Consider the following 18843-nt stretch of genomic DNA (forward strand, 5'->3'; position numbering starts at 1 on the left):
TGCTTCATAAGGTGCCATCTTCAAACTTGTCTGATAACTATTATTATAAGCAAATTCTACCAACGGCAAATACTTTTCCCAACTACCTTGAAATTCCAATACACAACATCTGAGCTGTCTTCAACAATCTGAATTGCTCTCTCTGATTGTCCATCAGTTTGTGGATGAAAGGCAGTGCTGAAATTTAACTTTGTACCTAATGCTTCTTGCAACTTTTACCAAAACCGTGAGGTAAACCTCGGATCTCTATCCGAAATGATTGACAAAGGTATCCCATGAAGTCTAACAATCTCTCGGATATACAATTCAGCCAACTTATTAAGAGAATAATCTGTACGTACCGGAATAAAATGAGCCAATTTAGTCAGTCTATCAACTATTGCTCAGATAGCATTTTTCTTCCCTGGAGTTAACGGCAACCCTGATATAAAATCCATAGTAATCCGATCCCATTTCCATTCAGGAACCATAATAGGCCCTTTTACTCGTTTTCACTAAAAACCGAGTAGCACAAGTTGTCTAACATAATTTAAAACCCCATATTCTATCATAAAACATCAAAATACACAAAGTTCACCTATGGGTATTTTTCCAAATATAAACCCTAGGTTGAATTATTGCTAGCATAAGCTTAATCGAGCTTCCGGGATTCCAAAAACGTAAAGAACATTAAAAACGGGGCTTGGAATCACTTACTATGGAGCTTGGAAGCTTGAAACAAACCCTAGCTATGGAGAACCCTTGAAATTTCGGCCTAATGAAGAAGATGGACAAAAATTGGCTTTTAATTTTGTTTTTAATTCATTTTAATAACTAAATGACCAAAATACCCTTACTACTAAACTTTCCAAAAATTCCTTCCATGTCCTAATTTTGTCCATGAACTTAAAATTGGTCAAATTGCTATTTAAGACCTCCTCATTAATATTCCAAAATAATTTCATACTAAAAACTTCTTGAATGCAAGTTTTGCAACTTATTCGATTTAGTCCCTACTTTCAATTTAAGCACTTTAGGCATAGAATTTTCATCACGAAATTTTCACACAATCATGCAATCATATCATAAACATCAAAATCATTGTAAAATTATTATTTCTATCTCGAATTTGTGGTCACGAAACCACTATTCCGATTAAGCCCTAATTCAGGATATTACATTAGCCATGAGATTTGGCTTGTAAATGTTGGTGTATATGGCCATATAAGTTGGCTTGAATTATATGTTTAATAAGTGATATATGTGATGTATATAATACCTTATATGTTGGCTTGTTTTGGTATGTTTTCCATAGTTTTTGATATAGTCAAATGGTTGTTTATTTGGTTAGTTAGTAGTTGATGTATTAATGCTTGGAACATTGGCATATTGTGATTTGATTATGAGATGATGATATGGTGCAATTTGTGTCATGGTATAGATGATAATTTGATGAGTAAATGGATTTAGTAGTTATATGAGATTGATGATTGTGGTATATTGAATTGGTATGTTTTGAATATGGAATTAAGTAGTTGAAATGGTTGAATATAGATGACATGATATGTGTATGAATTGGCATGTTTTGGCTGCCTATATATGTGTTGAATTGGTATCAATTTGGTTACTTTATGTGCATGAGAAAAGGGTAGCAAATTGGCTTTACAAATAGCCTATTTTTGTCCACACGGGCAGAGACACGAGCGTGTGTCTCAGCCGTGTGTGACACACGGTTATGTTGCAGGACCGTGTGTCCCCTGGGGTACCCTTCAAATTAAAGTCAGTATACCCTACAGGTTTGACATGGTCTAGACATACAGGCATGTCTACTAGTCGTGTGTAACACACAAGCTAGCACATGGGTGTGTGGTCGGCCATGTGACACAAGTCAGTAACCCCTTTAGTTTCCCACGTCCATGGATCATGGGCGTGTCCTCAACTGTGTGGTACAAGTCAGTATATATACTTTGTTTTCACACGGCCTGTGACACGGGCGTGTCTGGTGACCGTGTGAGACACACGGCCTTTTCACACGGGCGTGTGACCCTTTAATGTTTGAAATTTTTATAATTTTCTCAAAGTTTACAAATGTTGTCGATTTAGTCCCGAACCACTTCTAAGCATGTTTTAAGGCCTCGTAGGACCTTATAAGGGACAATGTGTATGAGTTGAATGGATATTGATTATGAATGCATAAATGTATGTGAATGATGTGTATTATCCGGTAATGCCTCGTAACCCTATTCTGGCAATGGATATGGGTTAAGGGTGTTACAAAAAAAGCACAAATGATTTTAAATTACGTCACAAATATGCATTCATCATAAAGGATGTCGATGTCATCTTTAGGACGTATTAATAGGTTTTTGTTTTTTTCTCTCTAAATGTATGATTGATGGCTTATAATTAACTGTAAACCTAATTTAATATAGAAGTCATGATCCCTAAGGACAATGTAAGTTTATTTTTCTCTTTTCCTAAGAGTAAAAAATTAGAAAAAAAATTTCATAACATCATTTCAATGATCCTAATGCTTTAAGAAATTCTCTAATGAATTAAATTAAGTCTTCTATGATTGTCTATTGATTTATTGGAAATCTTAGGTTAATTATTTGTATTGCCTCTAATTCTTATTGTTTACATTGTTAAGTAAAATTTGCTTGCATGCCTCTAATTTTGGGATGCTAAGTAAGATCCTAATACTTGCATTGCCTCTAATTCATATTGTTTAAATCCTATAAATCTAGTTTTTTTTTAATTTTACCATATCATTTTGATCATGAAAAAAATAAAAAAAATTATAACTTAATTGATCATTTAAATCAAACTAGATTTTTTTATTCTTACCATATTATACCCGACCTGGTCCCCGAGCCTGAATATCAGGATGCCACACCACCATCTCATGTTATATACAGCAAATAAAAGCTCATTCTAAAAGAAGCATCTTTCATATTATCCTTCGTATAGTTTTTATGTCAATCTTACTCTTTAGTTATCATCGTCACATGCTAATCATACATCAGATAGTCCTATACTAATAATTAGACATGCATAGGGTCTATTGAGCACAATATTCAAAACAAGTATGTAAGAATCGATACTGAAACAAAGGTATCGATATTTACCTTAAATGGTATCGATACCGATTGTATAATTAGCACCAAAACAACATTCTGTTTCTCGTCTAAAAATCAAAACTTGGAAAATATCAGTACAATTGAAAAAGTATCGATAAAATTACCTCGGGTATCGGTACTCGTGATAAGGTATTGATACCAAACTACGTTACTGACTCCCTGAACATTTCAAAAACACAGAGGTATCATTTTTACAATATGAATATAGATACATCTGCTCCAGATAAGAAAAATGCAACATACTTGAGCATATAAATCATTCCAACATGTACTAATCCATCCTGCTATCATATCGTCTTCAAATAAACGTCTAAATGGTCGTAATAATAGTCTCAAACATTGAAAGTAAGGCTGAGCAATAATCAACATAATACAAAATGAATCTCATAAACTTAGGAACAAATAGCCTATGGAGGCATCCAAAACATCATGGAAAATATCAGTCAAAGTCTACCACATTGCCTTATTTCCAAAATGTAAACAAATAACACCTACGAAAAAATGAAAATGGACTTGCTTGGATCACCCTTCCGTACCATACCGCTTACAACAGTACTTAACTACTCTGGAAGGGTTTAATAGGAATGGGTGAGCTCAACAAGCTAGTGAATGCCTAGAACAACTACCATGCAAATAATTCATCAAGCATTAATGAAAACAACTATATAACACAACTTCAGCAGTTCCAACTCTAATGTCATATTATACTTACTCTTGCATTATTTACTAGTTCATTTACATGGTAATCATATTCACTTTTAAACATATGTCACATTACAAATATAATCACATAACATTTAAACATATATCACAATACTCATATGATCACATAATATTCAAGCATATCACAATACTCAAAAACATGTTTATAGATAAATTGACACATGAGCTATGAAATGTAAAAGAGGGCATTATAACCACTCATAGGATACATGAATCTCCAACACATCACATAGACTCATAGATTCAAACATGTCCTAAAAGTGAAGCATAAAGCCGACACTCTTTAGCACATCAAATATGTCCCGTTGAATGGAGCTTAGATTACATTCTCTTATCTCTCCAACATGTCCAAGGGCCTCAACACCCAAATTATATAACATATGAGTGAATACTCACAATCCTATTGCATGCCAACTATATCCAACGGTTTTAAGAATCATAAGGCCAAAATATATGTTATTAAGCACACATATATTACTTACCGAATTACCGTTCACTATCACTGCATATTTACATCAAGCACATAATATCACTATCACTTGGCATGTTTGACTTGCCTACATATGTACTTTCACAATAGTAATCATGAACACATGTCACATGTAATTGCATCTCATCTCAATTCACATTTTTATAATAACACAAGTACATATTTCACGAATTAAACATAAGTACAAGAAAGCTTACACTTAGAATTTAGAGTAGGGGTCTAGGCTACAACTAAATTCCCAAATAACGCAATGAATTATGTCCACAAGCAATTATTCTAAACACTCACCAATTATGCTTTCGTCGAAAAGCCAAAAGCTCAAACTAGTTTTTCATTGCCTTTATCTCTACTTATAGAAGGTCCTGTCGATTCCAACGCTTTAACAAAGTAAATCACACAACAACACAATCAACATTCAACCAAAAACTCATATCAAACAATCCAAAAGCACAAGCCTAAGCTAGGTTCTTTTTTGACTGAAACCTTCGACATAGAAAACTTAAAATTTGAATATCTCAGTCTATACTTAATCTTTTTTTCCTGAAACAAATTCCATTCATCTAATTATTTACATATGGTTGATTCTCAACCTTTAAACTTCGCAAAACTACTCAATTCATGGTATCAAAATTTTCAATAGGCATTTTTCATGAAAACTCAATAAAATCTTAGAAATACTTAATGAAAATTTAAAGTAAGTTTAAAGACCTTCTAATCATATTAAGAAAAGTTGGAAAACACTTTGAAACCACTTTTTACCTAAAATCCCGAAATCCACCATTAACGACCCAATTTTTTTACTTTTATTTAAAACATATGATTTAATGGCTAAAAATTCCGTTTAAAAGACTAGATATCATTTAAAACTAATTAGGAATTGAACTGTAAACTTATTTGACAAAAAATGATCGTTTGATCGAAAACTCGAAAAACCCACAACTTGAGAGATAACAGAATCAACGTTGTTTTTAAGTGTTTTTCTATGAAATTCTATGGAGATTTAATGCTATGAGGATGAAGGACATCAATGGAATTAAGTTTTGGAATCAAAACTTGATGAATAGGAGTTTGGGATGCAAAGGACGGCACAAGAATAGGGGAGAAGGAAACTAAGGTGAAAATAAAATTAGGTGGGGGAAGATATAAGGTGTTTTAAAGTTTTTGCTTTAATTGTCTTTTAAAAACTCACAATTTAGACTCTTTTACAAATCAATTATTGGTTCAAAATTAATAATCTTTTAAACACCATTTTCAAAAATTGATTTAATTTTTTAAAAGTTATAGACAAAAACATTTTCGATTACCATGCTTACAGAATTCCCGAGCACATTAAAGATATAATCCCTAAAATAACTTAGAAACTTCTAACCCAATTTTGGGGTGTTACAGAGTGAAAGAAAAAATGATTTTAAAATTATATTTATAAAAAAACAATAATTATGTTATAAGTGAAGTAGTAAAGTGTTATGGTTAAACATTCTTTAGGCTTGAGTTCAATCTTTAGATATTGGATTTTAACATTTCATATAAAATTATAAAAGATAAAAACACTATTATATTAATATTAAATTATATATTAAAAGAGAAATTTTAAATAATTTTTAAATAATATTAAATTAACTCATAACGTCGACTTAATAAAACACTTTATATAAATATAAATAATTATATATAAAACCTCCTACCAGCAAAGTGCTTTATCATGAACAAAAAGACACCATTATATTAATCGATTTGTTAATTATATGTTTATTACTATTTCACTTTTTCCAATTATAAGTTTCATTAAACTAATAAAATACTATTTGTCGATTTTTGATAAATAATTCATCATATCCATGTGGTAATGATAAAAACGCTGAGCTTTTTAAAGCGTAATAAAAAGTGAAATAATATTATATGTGAAAACGAGTAAAAGTAAGAAACCGATATATATTTAAATGTGTTGTAAATTAAATGGATATCTATAATCCCTTAAGTATATTAAAGTAATAAAACTATTTACTTCATTTATAATTAAGAGATCATTAAATGGAGTTCATTAAATGTAATTGAATGTAAAGGAGCTTATAAATAGTACATTGTAAGTGAAAATACGACAATAAAAAATTATCCCGTATCTTCATCGACTTTTATTTATTTTTATTAATTTTTCTATAACACGTTATCAGCACGAGCTTCTACGAGTTCATAATGAAGTTCACGTCATTTCGACTTTATATAATTTGCCCGTATAACTCCCGTTAAACTATATACGGTATACGTAATTTCATAATTCTTTTATTTTATTTTCTAGATGAAACATTTGCTTTGGGTAATATTTGCACATTTATTTTTACAACTAAAATCTAATAACGATAGTTATATATACATGTTTTTTTTATTAAAAGAAATTTCAATTAATTTAATTTGTGTTAAGTTATTATTATGACTATTCCTCTTTATGCCAATATTTGACATACATATTATTATCTAGCAAATTTGGTATATATAATTGAATTATTTTACGATTGAGAATACTTATTATTTTACTAATATTTTTTTTATTTTGATTCAAGTGATTATAATCTCAAATCTTGCCAAACTTGAATTTACAGCCTTAGACATCTCAGGCAAGAATTATTTATCATGGGTGTTAGATACTAAAATTTACCTAGATGCTAAAGGTCTAGGAAATAGTATATTAGCAGATAAACAAACATCTAATCAGGACAAGGAAAAAGTAATTATTTTCATTCGTCATCATCTGCATGAAGGATTAAAAGTGGAATATCTCATTGTGAAAGACCCTTTTGAGTTGTGGAAAAATTTGAAAGAATTATTTGACCATCAGAAAACTGTGATACTCCCTAAAGCTCGTTATGATTGGATGCACTTACAGTTGCAAGATTTTAAGACTGTAAGTGAATACAATTCAGAACTTTTCAAAATTAGTTCTCAACTAAAATTATGTGGAGAAAACATAACTGATGAGGACTTGTTAGAGAAAATATTTTCAACCTTTCACGCTACTAATGTGCTCCTGCAATAGCAATATTGTGAAAAAAGGTTTTAAAAGGTATTCTGAATTAATTTCATGCCTTTTGGTGGCTGAACAAAATAATGAGCTATTGATGAAAAATCATGGAATTCGTCCCAGTGGTTCTGTACCATTCCTTGAAGTGAATGTAGCTGTACACAAAATTTTGAAAATAGAAAATATAGAAGTCGCAGTCGTGGTTGTGGACGTAGTGGGGGACGTGATTGAGGACGTATTAGTAATCGTTATCATGGTGGTCATAACAATGATACTTCTAACCACAAGAAAAAGACTAACAATGAAAGACAAGAAAAAAGTGGTCAAAATAATCCTTCAAAGATTGTTGAGAATATATGCTACCGATGTGGTATGAAGGGGCATTGGTCACGTACCTGTCGTACGTCTGAGCATTTAGTGAAACTTTATCAAGCATCCATTAAAAGGAAGGGAAAGCATATGGAGACAAATTTTATATCCCAAAATGATAAAATGAAAGCAAAAAATGAAGATATTCACTATAACAATAAAACTGACCATGCCTACAAGGATGAAAAATTTAATGACCTTAATAATATAACTCACCTAGATGTGACAGATTTCTTTGAGAATCATTAGAAAAATTGATGTTATTTTGACATTTTTATATTGTTTTAAGTATATTTTATTTTCTTGCATAAAGAATAATTTATATATTTAATAAATATTTGCAATGTTTCTCATATTATATTTTGTTTGTTTTTATGAAGAATATGAATATTCAACAAAATTTCGATGGACCCAAAATCAATGAAGACATGTGTCTTGCAGATAGTGCTACAACACATACGATACTCAAAGATAAAAAATATTTTTCTCATTTAACAATGAGTAATGCCCATGTTAATACAATATCAGGTAGTTCAAAACTTATTGAAGGCTCTGGAAGAGCTATTATATTATTACCTAAAGGTACAAAATTTGTCATTGATGAAGCTTTATATTCCACTAAGTCTCAAAGAAATTTATTAAGTTTTAAAGATATTCGTCTTAATGGATATCATATTGAGACTATGAATGAGAAAAATATTGAATATCTATATATTACAAATGTTGAATGTGGAAAGAAATATATTTTGGAAAGACTACCTGTAACACCCCGAACCCGAGACCGTCACCGGAGTCGAACACGAGGTGTTAACAAACTTTAAAAATTTTCCAGACACTGCCAATCTGCGTAATAGTTGCTTTAAAAATCATATCTTGAGTTTAGAAATTCGGAATCCAGTTCCGTAAATTTTCCCTGAAACTAGACTCATATGCCCATTTACATATTTTTTTCTATAATTTTTGGTTTGGCCAATTAGTACAGTTTATTAGTCAAAGTCTCCCATGTTACAGGGATCGACTACACTGACCTTTGCGTATTACGACTTGGATATCTCCCTGTACAGGGCTTCAATACTGATGCCGCTTGTTTCTATAGAAACTAGACTCAGAGAGGAATCTATACATATATGGCTTGACTCCTAATTGTCTCTGGTTAATTTATAATGAATTTCCAAATTCGGAACAGGAAATCCAGAAATCGTTCTGGCCCTGTCTCACGAGAACCTGAATATCTCTTAACATACTGTCCGTATGATTGTTACTTTCCTATGAAAATAGATTCATCAAGGTTTGTTTACATAATTTATTCACTATTTAATTCTATTCCTACTATTTTTAGTGATTTTCCAAATCTACATCACTGCTGCTGTCAGCATCTGCCATTAAGGTAGACTTTACCTATTTCATAGTTTCCATGATTCAACTAGCCCTTTTTGCATAAATAGCACAATTTATGATAGTGATTAACCATTCCCATGGCCAATCCTTGTCAAGCATATCCACACCAAATGATTATAACATTATACTCAAACATATATAAGCCATTTTCGCATGGCTATCCAAAATTATACAAGTCCATAGGGTCCATGACCCACAACAAACGGGTAGTCCTATACATGCCATTTCGAAGTTCAACCAAAATTGTACCAAAAGGGGGGGCTTTGATAGTGTGGGCGACTTCGACTTCAAAATCCCGAGTCCGATAGCTGGAGAACCAAAATCTATAAAACAGAGGATCAAAGAAACGGAGTAAGCAATTTATGCTTAGTAAGTTTTGAGCAAGGAATTCCAGCACAGCAAAAGTATAGCATTCATATAGCTAAACAGATAATTTCATATGCACAAATTTTCGATATCATACTTGCTTCACATTACCAACCCTTGTGTACATACACAAAAGATCAACTTAGCCAAAGGCCGGTAGCTCGTTTATCAACTGAGCGAATACTTATTTGTAAGGGCTCAACTAAATTCAAGCACATACGAAACATACCTCAATGTTGGGATGTTTCTAGAGTATTTACTGAAATTTTTACAGCAAGATCATTTATTCCCAAATCACGTACCTTCGGAATTTAACCGGATATAGCTACTCGTGCCTTCGGGACATAGCCCGGTTATAGTAACTCGCACAATTGCCTTCAGGACTTAACCCAGATTTAGTAACTCGCACAAATGCCTTCGGGCTTAGCCCGAAATTAGTATCTCGCACAAATGCCTTCGGATCTTAGTCCGGATATGGTCACTTAGCACAAAGCCTTCGGGACTTAGCCCGGACATCATTCAAATAACCATGCACATTTAACAGTAAATCATGGCACATTCGTATTTCATTTTCGTTAACAAAACTCAAACACAAGACACTTATCATTCTTGCAATTTCGGCTCAATAGCCACACACAAAGAGCATGATTTTAATTTGCTTAAAACATGATCTAATCAAATCATAATTTAAGCTCTTTTACTCAAGAACTTACCTCGGGTGTTGTCGAACGATTCCGATAGCTATTCGACCACTTTTTCCTTCCCTTTATCGGATTTAGTTCCCCTTTGCTCTTGAGCTTAATTAAACAAATAAATTGATTTAATCATTTGAGCATCGGAAAGAGGAACACAAGGCACTTAGCCAATTTTTATACATTAGACATTAAAGTCACATATGTACGGAATCATGAATCAAACTCAACATTTTAGCTAATTTTCCCCCTTGGCCGAATTTTCTAAGCCAAGACAAAAGCATCAATATGCTTGCCTCTAACCGAATACATGCAACACCAATCTCCTTCCTATGGCCGAATATGCATGTCTATGTTGGGCCGATTTCAACACTTAATACATTCTACAAGTATGGTCACTTGTATTGACTAAACACCCTTTTGTTTCAAGTTCAAAACTTGGCTAATACACACATATATACACTAGTAAAGCATCCTCTCCCTTTCCATCAATTAACACATGCATTACTCATTAATATACAAAATTATATTCGGCCTTAGCACACAACTTGCTAGCCGATTCTTCTCCATCTAGCAACCAATGCACATATGTGCTCACTCAAAAATGCTAAAAAGAAGATTCAAGAATCATCAATCCACCATCACATGCATCATTAACAAGCTTCATATTAGCATGCAATGGCATTAACACAAAATCTACCTAGGCCGAATATCATCCCCATGACATAGCAAAGATTTGAACCATGGGCTAATTAGAACTCAAGCTAGCAACTAAAAACATCCATGAATCTCATGGCACAACCTCAAACATACCTTGATCTTGATACAAGTATGGCCAAACCTCCTCCTAATCCTCTTCCAAACCAAATATGAAGCAAGAACTCCTTCCTCCTTCCTTTGAATTTTCGGCCAAATGAAGATGAAAAGGATGAACAAAATTTTCTCTTTTCTTTTCTTTAACTCACGGCAATGGGGGGGGGAAACAACCACACATTTTTTTTTCATCATATTCCCTTTCATTATTTTATGCCCATGCTCCTTATTTTATTTTTTCCACCCATGATGCACCAACACAACATGTCTATGACATGTCTTGCCCATCACACTTGGTCTACCATGCTTGTCATGGCCGGCCACTACTAGTTAGGGGGGAATTTGACATGCAAGTCCCCCCTTTTTATTTCATGCACTAATAGGTCCTTATGCTTCGACCTATCACATTTCAAAAATGTCGCACATAAGTCCTATTGACTAAATTCACATGCAATCGACTAAATCGAAGCTTGAAATTTTCACACATTCATAATTACATATTCTAGACAATAAATATCACATTCAAACATTTCGGTGACTCAGTTTAGCGGTCCCGAAACCACTTCCCGACTAGGGTCAATTTTGGGCTGTCACACTACCTGCTTTTTCATCAGGTTTATATTATACACATATTAGTGCAATTGAGTCACGTATTACTACAAACCAAAAGTTTGTAGAACCACATACTTTATTATTTGGCATGACCGATTAGGCCATCCCGGATCTATTATGATGCGAAGAATCATCGAGAATTCAATTGGACACCAATTAAAGAACCAAAAGATTCTTGAATTCAAGGATTTATCTTGTGTCGCTTGTTCTCAAGGAAAATTGATTATTAGACCATCACCAGCTAAAGTTGGGATTGAATCTCCAGCATTTTTGGAACGAATTCAAGGTGATATATGTGGGCCCATTCATCTACCATGTGGACCATTCAGATATTTTATGGTATTAATAGATGCATCTAGTAAGTGGTCACATGTGTGCTTATTATCGACTCGCAACCTGGCGTTTGCGAGACTACTTGTTGAAATAATTCGATTAAGAGCATAATTTCCAGATTATGCAATCAAAACTATGTTTCTTAATAATACAAGTGAGTTTACATCCCAAGATTTTAATGATTATTGTATGTCAATTGGGATAAAAGTTGAACATCCTGTAGCTTATGTTCATACACAAAATGGTTTAGCTAAAACGTTTATCAAACGTCTCCAACTAATAGCTCTGCCATTACTCATAAGAACAAAACTCCCTGTTACAGCTTGGGGATATGCTATTTTGCATGCAGCAGCACTTATGCGCTTAAGGCCAACAAGTATAAGTACTCCCCATTACAATTGGCTTTTGGTCAGGAGCCAAATTTTTCCCATTTTAGAATTTTTGGATGTGTAGTATATGTTCTAATTGCTCCACCACAACGCACAAAGATGGGTCCTCAAAGGAGGTTGGGAATATATGTTGGTTATGAATCTCCTTCTATAATTAAAAATGTTGAACCATTAACCGGAGATTTATTTACTGCACGATTTATTGATTGTCATTTTGATGAAACAACATTCCCAACATTAGGGAAGAGAAAATACAACTGGTAAAAGAAATTACATGGAATGGATCATCATTATCTCAATTAGATCCTCGTACAAGTCAATGTGAATAAGAAGTTCAAAGGATTATACATTTGCAAAACATTGCCAATCAACTGCCAGATTCATTTACTGACCTAAAGAGAATTACAAAATCTCACATACCAGCTGAAAATGCTCTAATACGAATTGATATCCCAATAAGGTAAATTGTTAGTACAAAATAAAGTAATCCACGCCTGAAGCGTGGAAGGCCAATCGGTTCCAAAGATAAAAATCCTCGTAAAAGGAAAGGATCAATTATTCAAGATGGTATTATTGTGGAGGCAAGTGCCCCAGAAGAGGCCAAAGATATAACTAATCAAAAAACCCCACAAGAGGTTCAGGTACCTGAAAATGGTGATAACGAAGAAATCTCAATAAGTTATGTTACTTCAGGAAAAAGATAGAGCTAAAAAAATATAGTTAGCGACAACAATTTTGCTTATATCGTTGCTATTGAAATAGCAAAAGAAAATGAGGATCCTGAGCCTAAATCTATTGAGGAATGTAGAAATAGAAAAGATTAGCCAAAATGGAAAAACACAATTCAAGCAAAATTAAATTCACTTTCTAAACATGAAGTTTTTGGACCTATAGTCCAAACACCTAAATATGTAAAGCCGGTAGGATATAAATGGATATTTGTACGAAAACGAAATGAGAAAAATGAAGTCGTAACATATAAATCATGACTTGTAGCACAAGGATTTTCGCAAAGGCCCGGCATTGATTATGAAGAGACATATTCTCCTGTGGTGGATGCAATCACGTTTAGATGACTTATTTGTCTCGCAGTACGTGAAAAACTTGACATGCGTCTAATGGATGCAATCAAGTTTTTCTAGGAGAAGAGAATGGTTTGTTTGGCTGATATCAGGTTCGCTTCATTTGGCTTAAGGTGGTATTCTTCTGCTGTCGGTTTTGGTAGGTTCTAGGAGTTTTTACTTTACAGCTAGTTTCATTTTTGTTTATTTTCTATGTCTTTTCATGTTGCTGTTTGATGGTGAGGTTTCAGATTTATTGTTTTTTTTATTTTGTTTTTTTTCCTTGAGCAGTGGTTCTAATAAATATCAGTTAGCATTTGCTGCAAAAAAAAGAGATGGAATTCATGTCTATCAGTCAACTTATACGGAAAAGATCTTAAATAAATTTTATATGGATAAAGCACATCCATTGAGTACCCCGATGGTTGTACGATCGTTAGATGTGAATAAAGATCAATTTCGTCCTTGTGAGAATGATGAAGAGTTTCTTGGTCCTGAAGTACCATATCTAAGTGCCATAGGAACATTGATTTATCTTGCAAATAACACAAAACCTGATATAGCTTTTGCTGTAAACTTGTTAGCAAGATTTAGTTCCTCTCCAACATGTAGACATTGGAATGAAATTAAACATGTATTTAGATATCTTAGAGGGACCATTGATATGGGGTTATTTTATTCAAATGATTCAAAATCCCCATTAGTTGGTTATGCTGATGCTGGATATTTATCGGATCCACATAAAGGTCGATCTTAAAAGGGATATTTATTTACATGTGGAGGTACTGCCATATCATGGCGTTCGACAAAGCAAACATTAGCTACTGCCTATTCAAATCATGCTGAAATAATTGCAATGCATGAGGCAAGCCGAGTGTGTGTTTGGCTAAGGTTATTAACCCAACATATCCAGAAGATATGCAATTTGCCTTTACAGGAAAATATGCCAATTATCTTATACGAAGATAATGCAGCATGTATAGCTCAATTAAAGGGTGGTTATATCAATGGTGACAGAACGAAACATATTTCACCAAAATTATTCTTCACTCATGATCTCGAGAAGAAAGGTGACATAGAAGTTCAAGAAATTTGTTCTAGTGATAATTTAGCAGATTTTTTTATCAAGGCATTGCCAACTTCAACATTTGAAAGACTACGAAACAAGATTGGAATGTGTCGACTCAAAGATATAATGTGATGTCGTCATTAGGGGGAGTCTAAAACACGTTGTACTCTTTTCCTTTAACCAAGGTTTTGTCCCATTGGGTTTTCCTGGTAAAGGTTTTTAACGAGGCAACTTGTAATAAGAGATTGTGTACTCTTTTTTCTTCATTAGGCTTTTATCCTACAGGGTTTTTCCTAATAAAGGTTTTAATGAGGCACATTCTTATTTAAAAGACATCTAAGGAGGAGTGTTGTAAATTAAATGGATGTCTATAACCCCTTGAGGATATTAAAGTACTAAAACTCTTTACTTCATTTATAATCAAAAGATCATTAAATGGAGTTCATTAAATGTAATTGAATATAAAGGAGCTTATAAATAGCACCTTGTAAGTGAAAATACGACAATGAAAAATTATCCCGTATTTTCATCCACTTTTATTTATTGTTTTATTAATTTTTCTATAACAAAATGAATAAAAAAGTTAATTGTTAAAACATATGAAAATAAGAAATCCAAAACTTGCCAAAAGTTATAAGCCATAATTTATTCCCTTTATTAGTATGTTTGATATGGGTTTTAGTTGATTATTTATTTAAGTTAAATTATAGAGTAAAAATTTAAAGATTAAAATATATTCTATTTTTTTTATATATTTTATTCATTTTGAATTTACTTTTAAGAATTTATACCCTTCTATTTTCATATTTAAAAGCCCACTTTTAAATTATATATAACTACGTAATATTTTAATCGAAAAATTAATGATATTACTAATCAATAAATTATACAAATATAAAAACCAAATTATATTAAAAATTAAAATATAAAAAATTAAATTTAAATATAATAAGGGGACTAAAAATGCAAGTAACCATTTTTATAACCATCATGGAAGGTCATAACATTTTATTATACCGAGTAAATATAACTTATTTTAATTTAAATTTAGAAAAAATGTCAAATATATAAATTAGAGGCATGGATTTAATTGAACGTTTTAAACGCTTCAAATATAAACTTGATTATATAAACAATAAAATGTGTAAGACTAAATTTCAAATTAGGCATTTCTGTCCCTATATAGGTGTCACCATGAAAATACCATGGACACCCTTTTAATATATAGTTATAGATTGAACATTTAATACTGTTTTTTTTTTCCTTGCAAAACAACTTCACTGATTTTTCATCTTTAAGGTTTGTAGTTGATGTACGTCCATAATATGCACACAGAGTTGCAGACGATGAGGCAATCATTTTCCTTGAAAGAAATGAAGTTCTCCTTGTTACAATCGTCATGTTTGTAAAACTACAAGATTAAGATAGCTAAAAGCAAATTCGCCAAAAATGGCTGGCCGGGTGGGAGGTATGCACTATGCAGGGATAATGTAATCAAGTGTACAAATATCTTGTTATTTACATGGGAATTGTCAATGTTTGGCACATTCTATGGAGGAGTGACACTCTCAAACCGATGGCATGCTCTAATCTTGACTTCGACCCTCAGGCTGTCCACTCCTTCTCCACTGTTGATAACCTCACAGCATTGTCTACGTGGCGCCTGTTCATACAACAATTTTTTTAACCAAACGTGTCATTGCTAGTCACTAAAATCAAATTTCAAACTAAGCTTTTTAATTTTCTTTTTCATGCCTCGCACGAATTGCGCAAAAATTGAAGGACACCAAATATTCGATCTCCCTTTTTGCTCTATACGTGCACCCCTTTTATACGATTGAGGTGAAGTCACTTATTAATGACCACTTGGTCAAATTTCTCATGTTGGATTCTTGGCCAACCAGATTGTGACAAAGTGAGGTAAATTAATGACCACTTTGTCTGGATTAAAAAAATTCAAAAACTCAACTACGAAAAGGTCAAGTTTAGTTTTGCCTTCCATGGACTGGTGTCGTGTGGTGTATGGAACCAATTAGTCAGCCATTTTAGGCCATTTATTGCGGTCGGGTTCAACCAACCAAGGACAAGTTGATAAGTGCTAACCCACCTAACAAGTTAACAATGGTAAAGTGCACTCAACAACCAAAACAATGAACGAGCCAACTAAAAGTAAAAATTGACAAAGAGAGTAAAAAGATTAGATAGGGAGCTGCTCACCGTCCTCCAAATGGCAGGGTTCAACCTTGCACTCGAGACATTGAAGAATTGAACAGCCACAGCACGGCTATAGTCCGGCTTATCACATTCTTTGGCTGACTCTTCGACATTCCTCACATAAGTAGTCAGGGTTGTATCCCCATTAACCCTCTCAGCAGAACCCAAGAAATACATAACGGGTCTCTCACACGGGTCTTTTTCAACGGGTCGGGTATTAAACGTGAAAGGCCCACTGCTCCAAGTCCTCCAAGATTGAAACGTGGAAAAAGCCGTTTCAAGCTTCTTGGCCGTAACCAGAGACGGATACAACTGCACATTGTAGCCCCACGACACTGAAATAGACCAGTTACGCTTGAAATCGTAACAGAAACTATGCTGTAGGGCCCGACTTGGATCCTTTTCATAAGCAGTAATTAGCTTCTTGAGTGAACCAATCCGTGTCATACCCGGAAAAACGGGTTGAACATAATCGAGGTGGTGAAGTGACACCAATGGCGCCAAAGGATGCGCTGACAGTAAACCATAAGGGTCCCCTCGAATATCTAACTGATGGAAACCAAGCTCTTTAGTGGCTGGGACACCAATCTCGCTCATGCAACCCTGAACCTTCTGGTCTGACCCATAAAATGATGCGTATCGATCAATGCAGCCATCTAAGACCTTAACGAGCTCAGCTGCTAAAGGGTAGCTTATGGCGAATCCACCGCCACCATAAGCCATGTTATAAGAGTGTATCACATCTTGCTCCACGCTCTCAGAGTTCCCACCAATGTAATACATTTGATTGTGGTCGTATTTGTTTAAAACAGTCAACAAATTCTCGAGGAAAAACAGTGTGTCGTCGTCCCCCATTACGAACCACCTCACGTTGTCCAATCCAAGCTCGAAGCTTTCCTTCACTATACGTGCCATACGAACAGCAGAACGTGATCCGTACCAACTTGTGTACTTGAACCTGGAAGTGTCCTCGGAGATTTTGTAGGGAGGAGATGTAGGTGGCAAGTTTTCACCATTGGGAGGCTTCTCATCCAGCCAAACGAACCCACGGCAAACGTTAGGTCTCCACCATAGCTCACAGAAACGGCGGCGCTGGTTCCAGGTCTTGGCTGAGCCGCCGATGCCAAACTGGATATGGGACAAATTCGTCCGTCCATAAGCCTGACTGGAAGAACTATTTTTGGCAATGAACTTTTGTTGGCTATTATTGCAGATTGGAGAAGAGAGCCAACGGGGTTGAACAGAGAAAGCAAAGTAAAAAAACAGAGAGATTGAAGCAACTATGAAAATAGCTAGGGTTGTTTTCAATAAGAAAACTAAAACATCAATTGGTTTTATGGTAATCGTTGAAACAAGGAATTTCCACGTTTTAAAAGGGTCCAACATGGTTTCCCTAGTAGATGACATCCTCTGTTATCTGTAAATAAAGAACCAAACTGTTAGCAGTGGAAAAGAAAGGGAAAAGGAAATTGGTTGTTTGTAGGTAGAATTTGGTTCTTGAAATGAGGAAGATATCAAATCCCTTTAAAGTCTCTTATGGTTTCTTTTAAATTTGAGTTTTTGTGCGATTTTATTATCTATTTATCAGCGTCAAATTCTGGGTTTCATCCCTCAACTATATTCAAATTTAAGATTTAATCCTATTATTAGAACAAAATTATTAGCTAATACAAATAGTTAATAGTTAATACCATTAATTAATTTAATTAATATATTAACCTGCTTTAAGAAAAAAAAACTCACTCATTACAACATAAAAGATAAATGTGAAAAAAAAATCCACATAACATTTTAATTACCATAATTATTATAACAAAAAAGTTTTCATAATAGAGGAACCAAAACTATCAATTGACCTTTTATTAAATGCCATTGTAGAAAGAAAGAGTTAATTGCACAATACATCTATAAACTATAATTTTCATTCTAAATTAGTCGCCAAATTTTAAAATAATTCTAATTGCAACTCTAAACTGTCGATATTATATTAATAAGATCCTTTCATTAGTAAAATATTTAATTTGACTATTAAATGTGATTTGATATAGTTCAAAATAAAAATTTTAAAGTAAAATAAATATTTTACAAATGGGTCTTGTAAAAGTACTAGTTTTGAAGATTTTAAAGGTTTTACAAAAGATTCATCATTTGCTCACTCAGTTTTTATTTTTTATTTTTA

The 18843-nt window shown here is 33.4% G+C and overlaps 1 protein-coding gene across 1 annotated transcript; it reads right to left on the reverse strand.

Annotated features, from left to right (window-relative positions):
* Positions 1 to 15771: 15771 nt before the first annotated feature.
* On the reverse strand, positions 15772 to 18196 carry LOC107895046 (uncharacterized). Its single transcript, XM_016820241.2, has 2 exons — positions 16668 to 18196; positions 15772 to 16113 (listed from the first exon to the last, which is right to left on the reverse strand). The coding sequence occupies exons 1-2, from the start codon at positions 18069 to 18071 to the stop codon at positions 16000 to 16002; spliced, it is 1518 nt and encodes a 505-aa protein (XP_016675730.1). The 5' UTR covers positions 18072 to 18196; the 3' UTR covers positions 15772 to 15999.
* Positions 18197 to 18843: the final 647 nt, after the last annotated feature.

The sequence above is a fragment of the Gossypium hirsutum genome, chromosome A13, assembly GCF_007990345.1.
Source record: "Gossypium hirsutum isolate 1008001.06 chromosome A13, Gossypium_hirsutum_v2.1, whole genome shotgun sequence".
Lineage (NCBI taxonomy): Eukaryota > Viridiplantae > Streptophyta > Magnoliopsida > Malvales > Malvaceae > Gossypium > Gossypium hirsutum.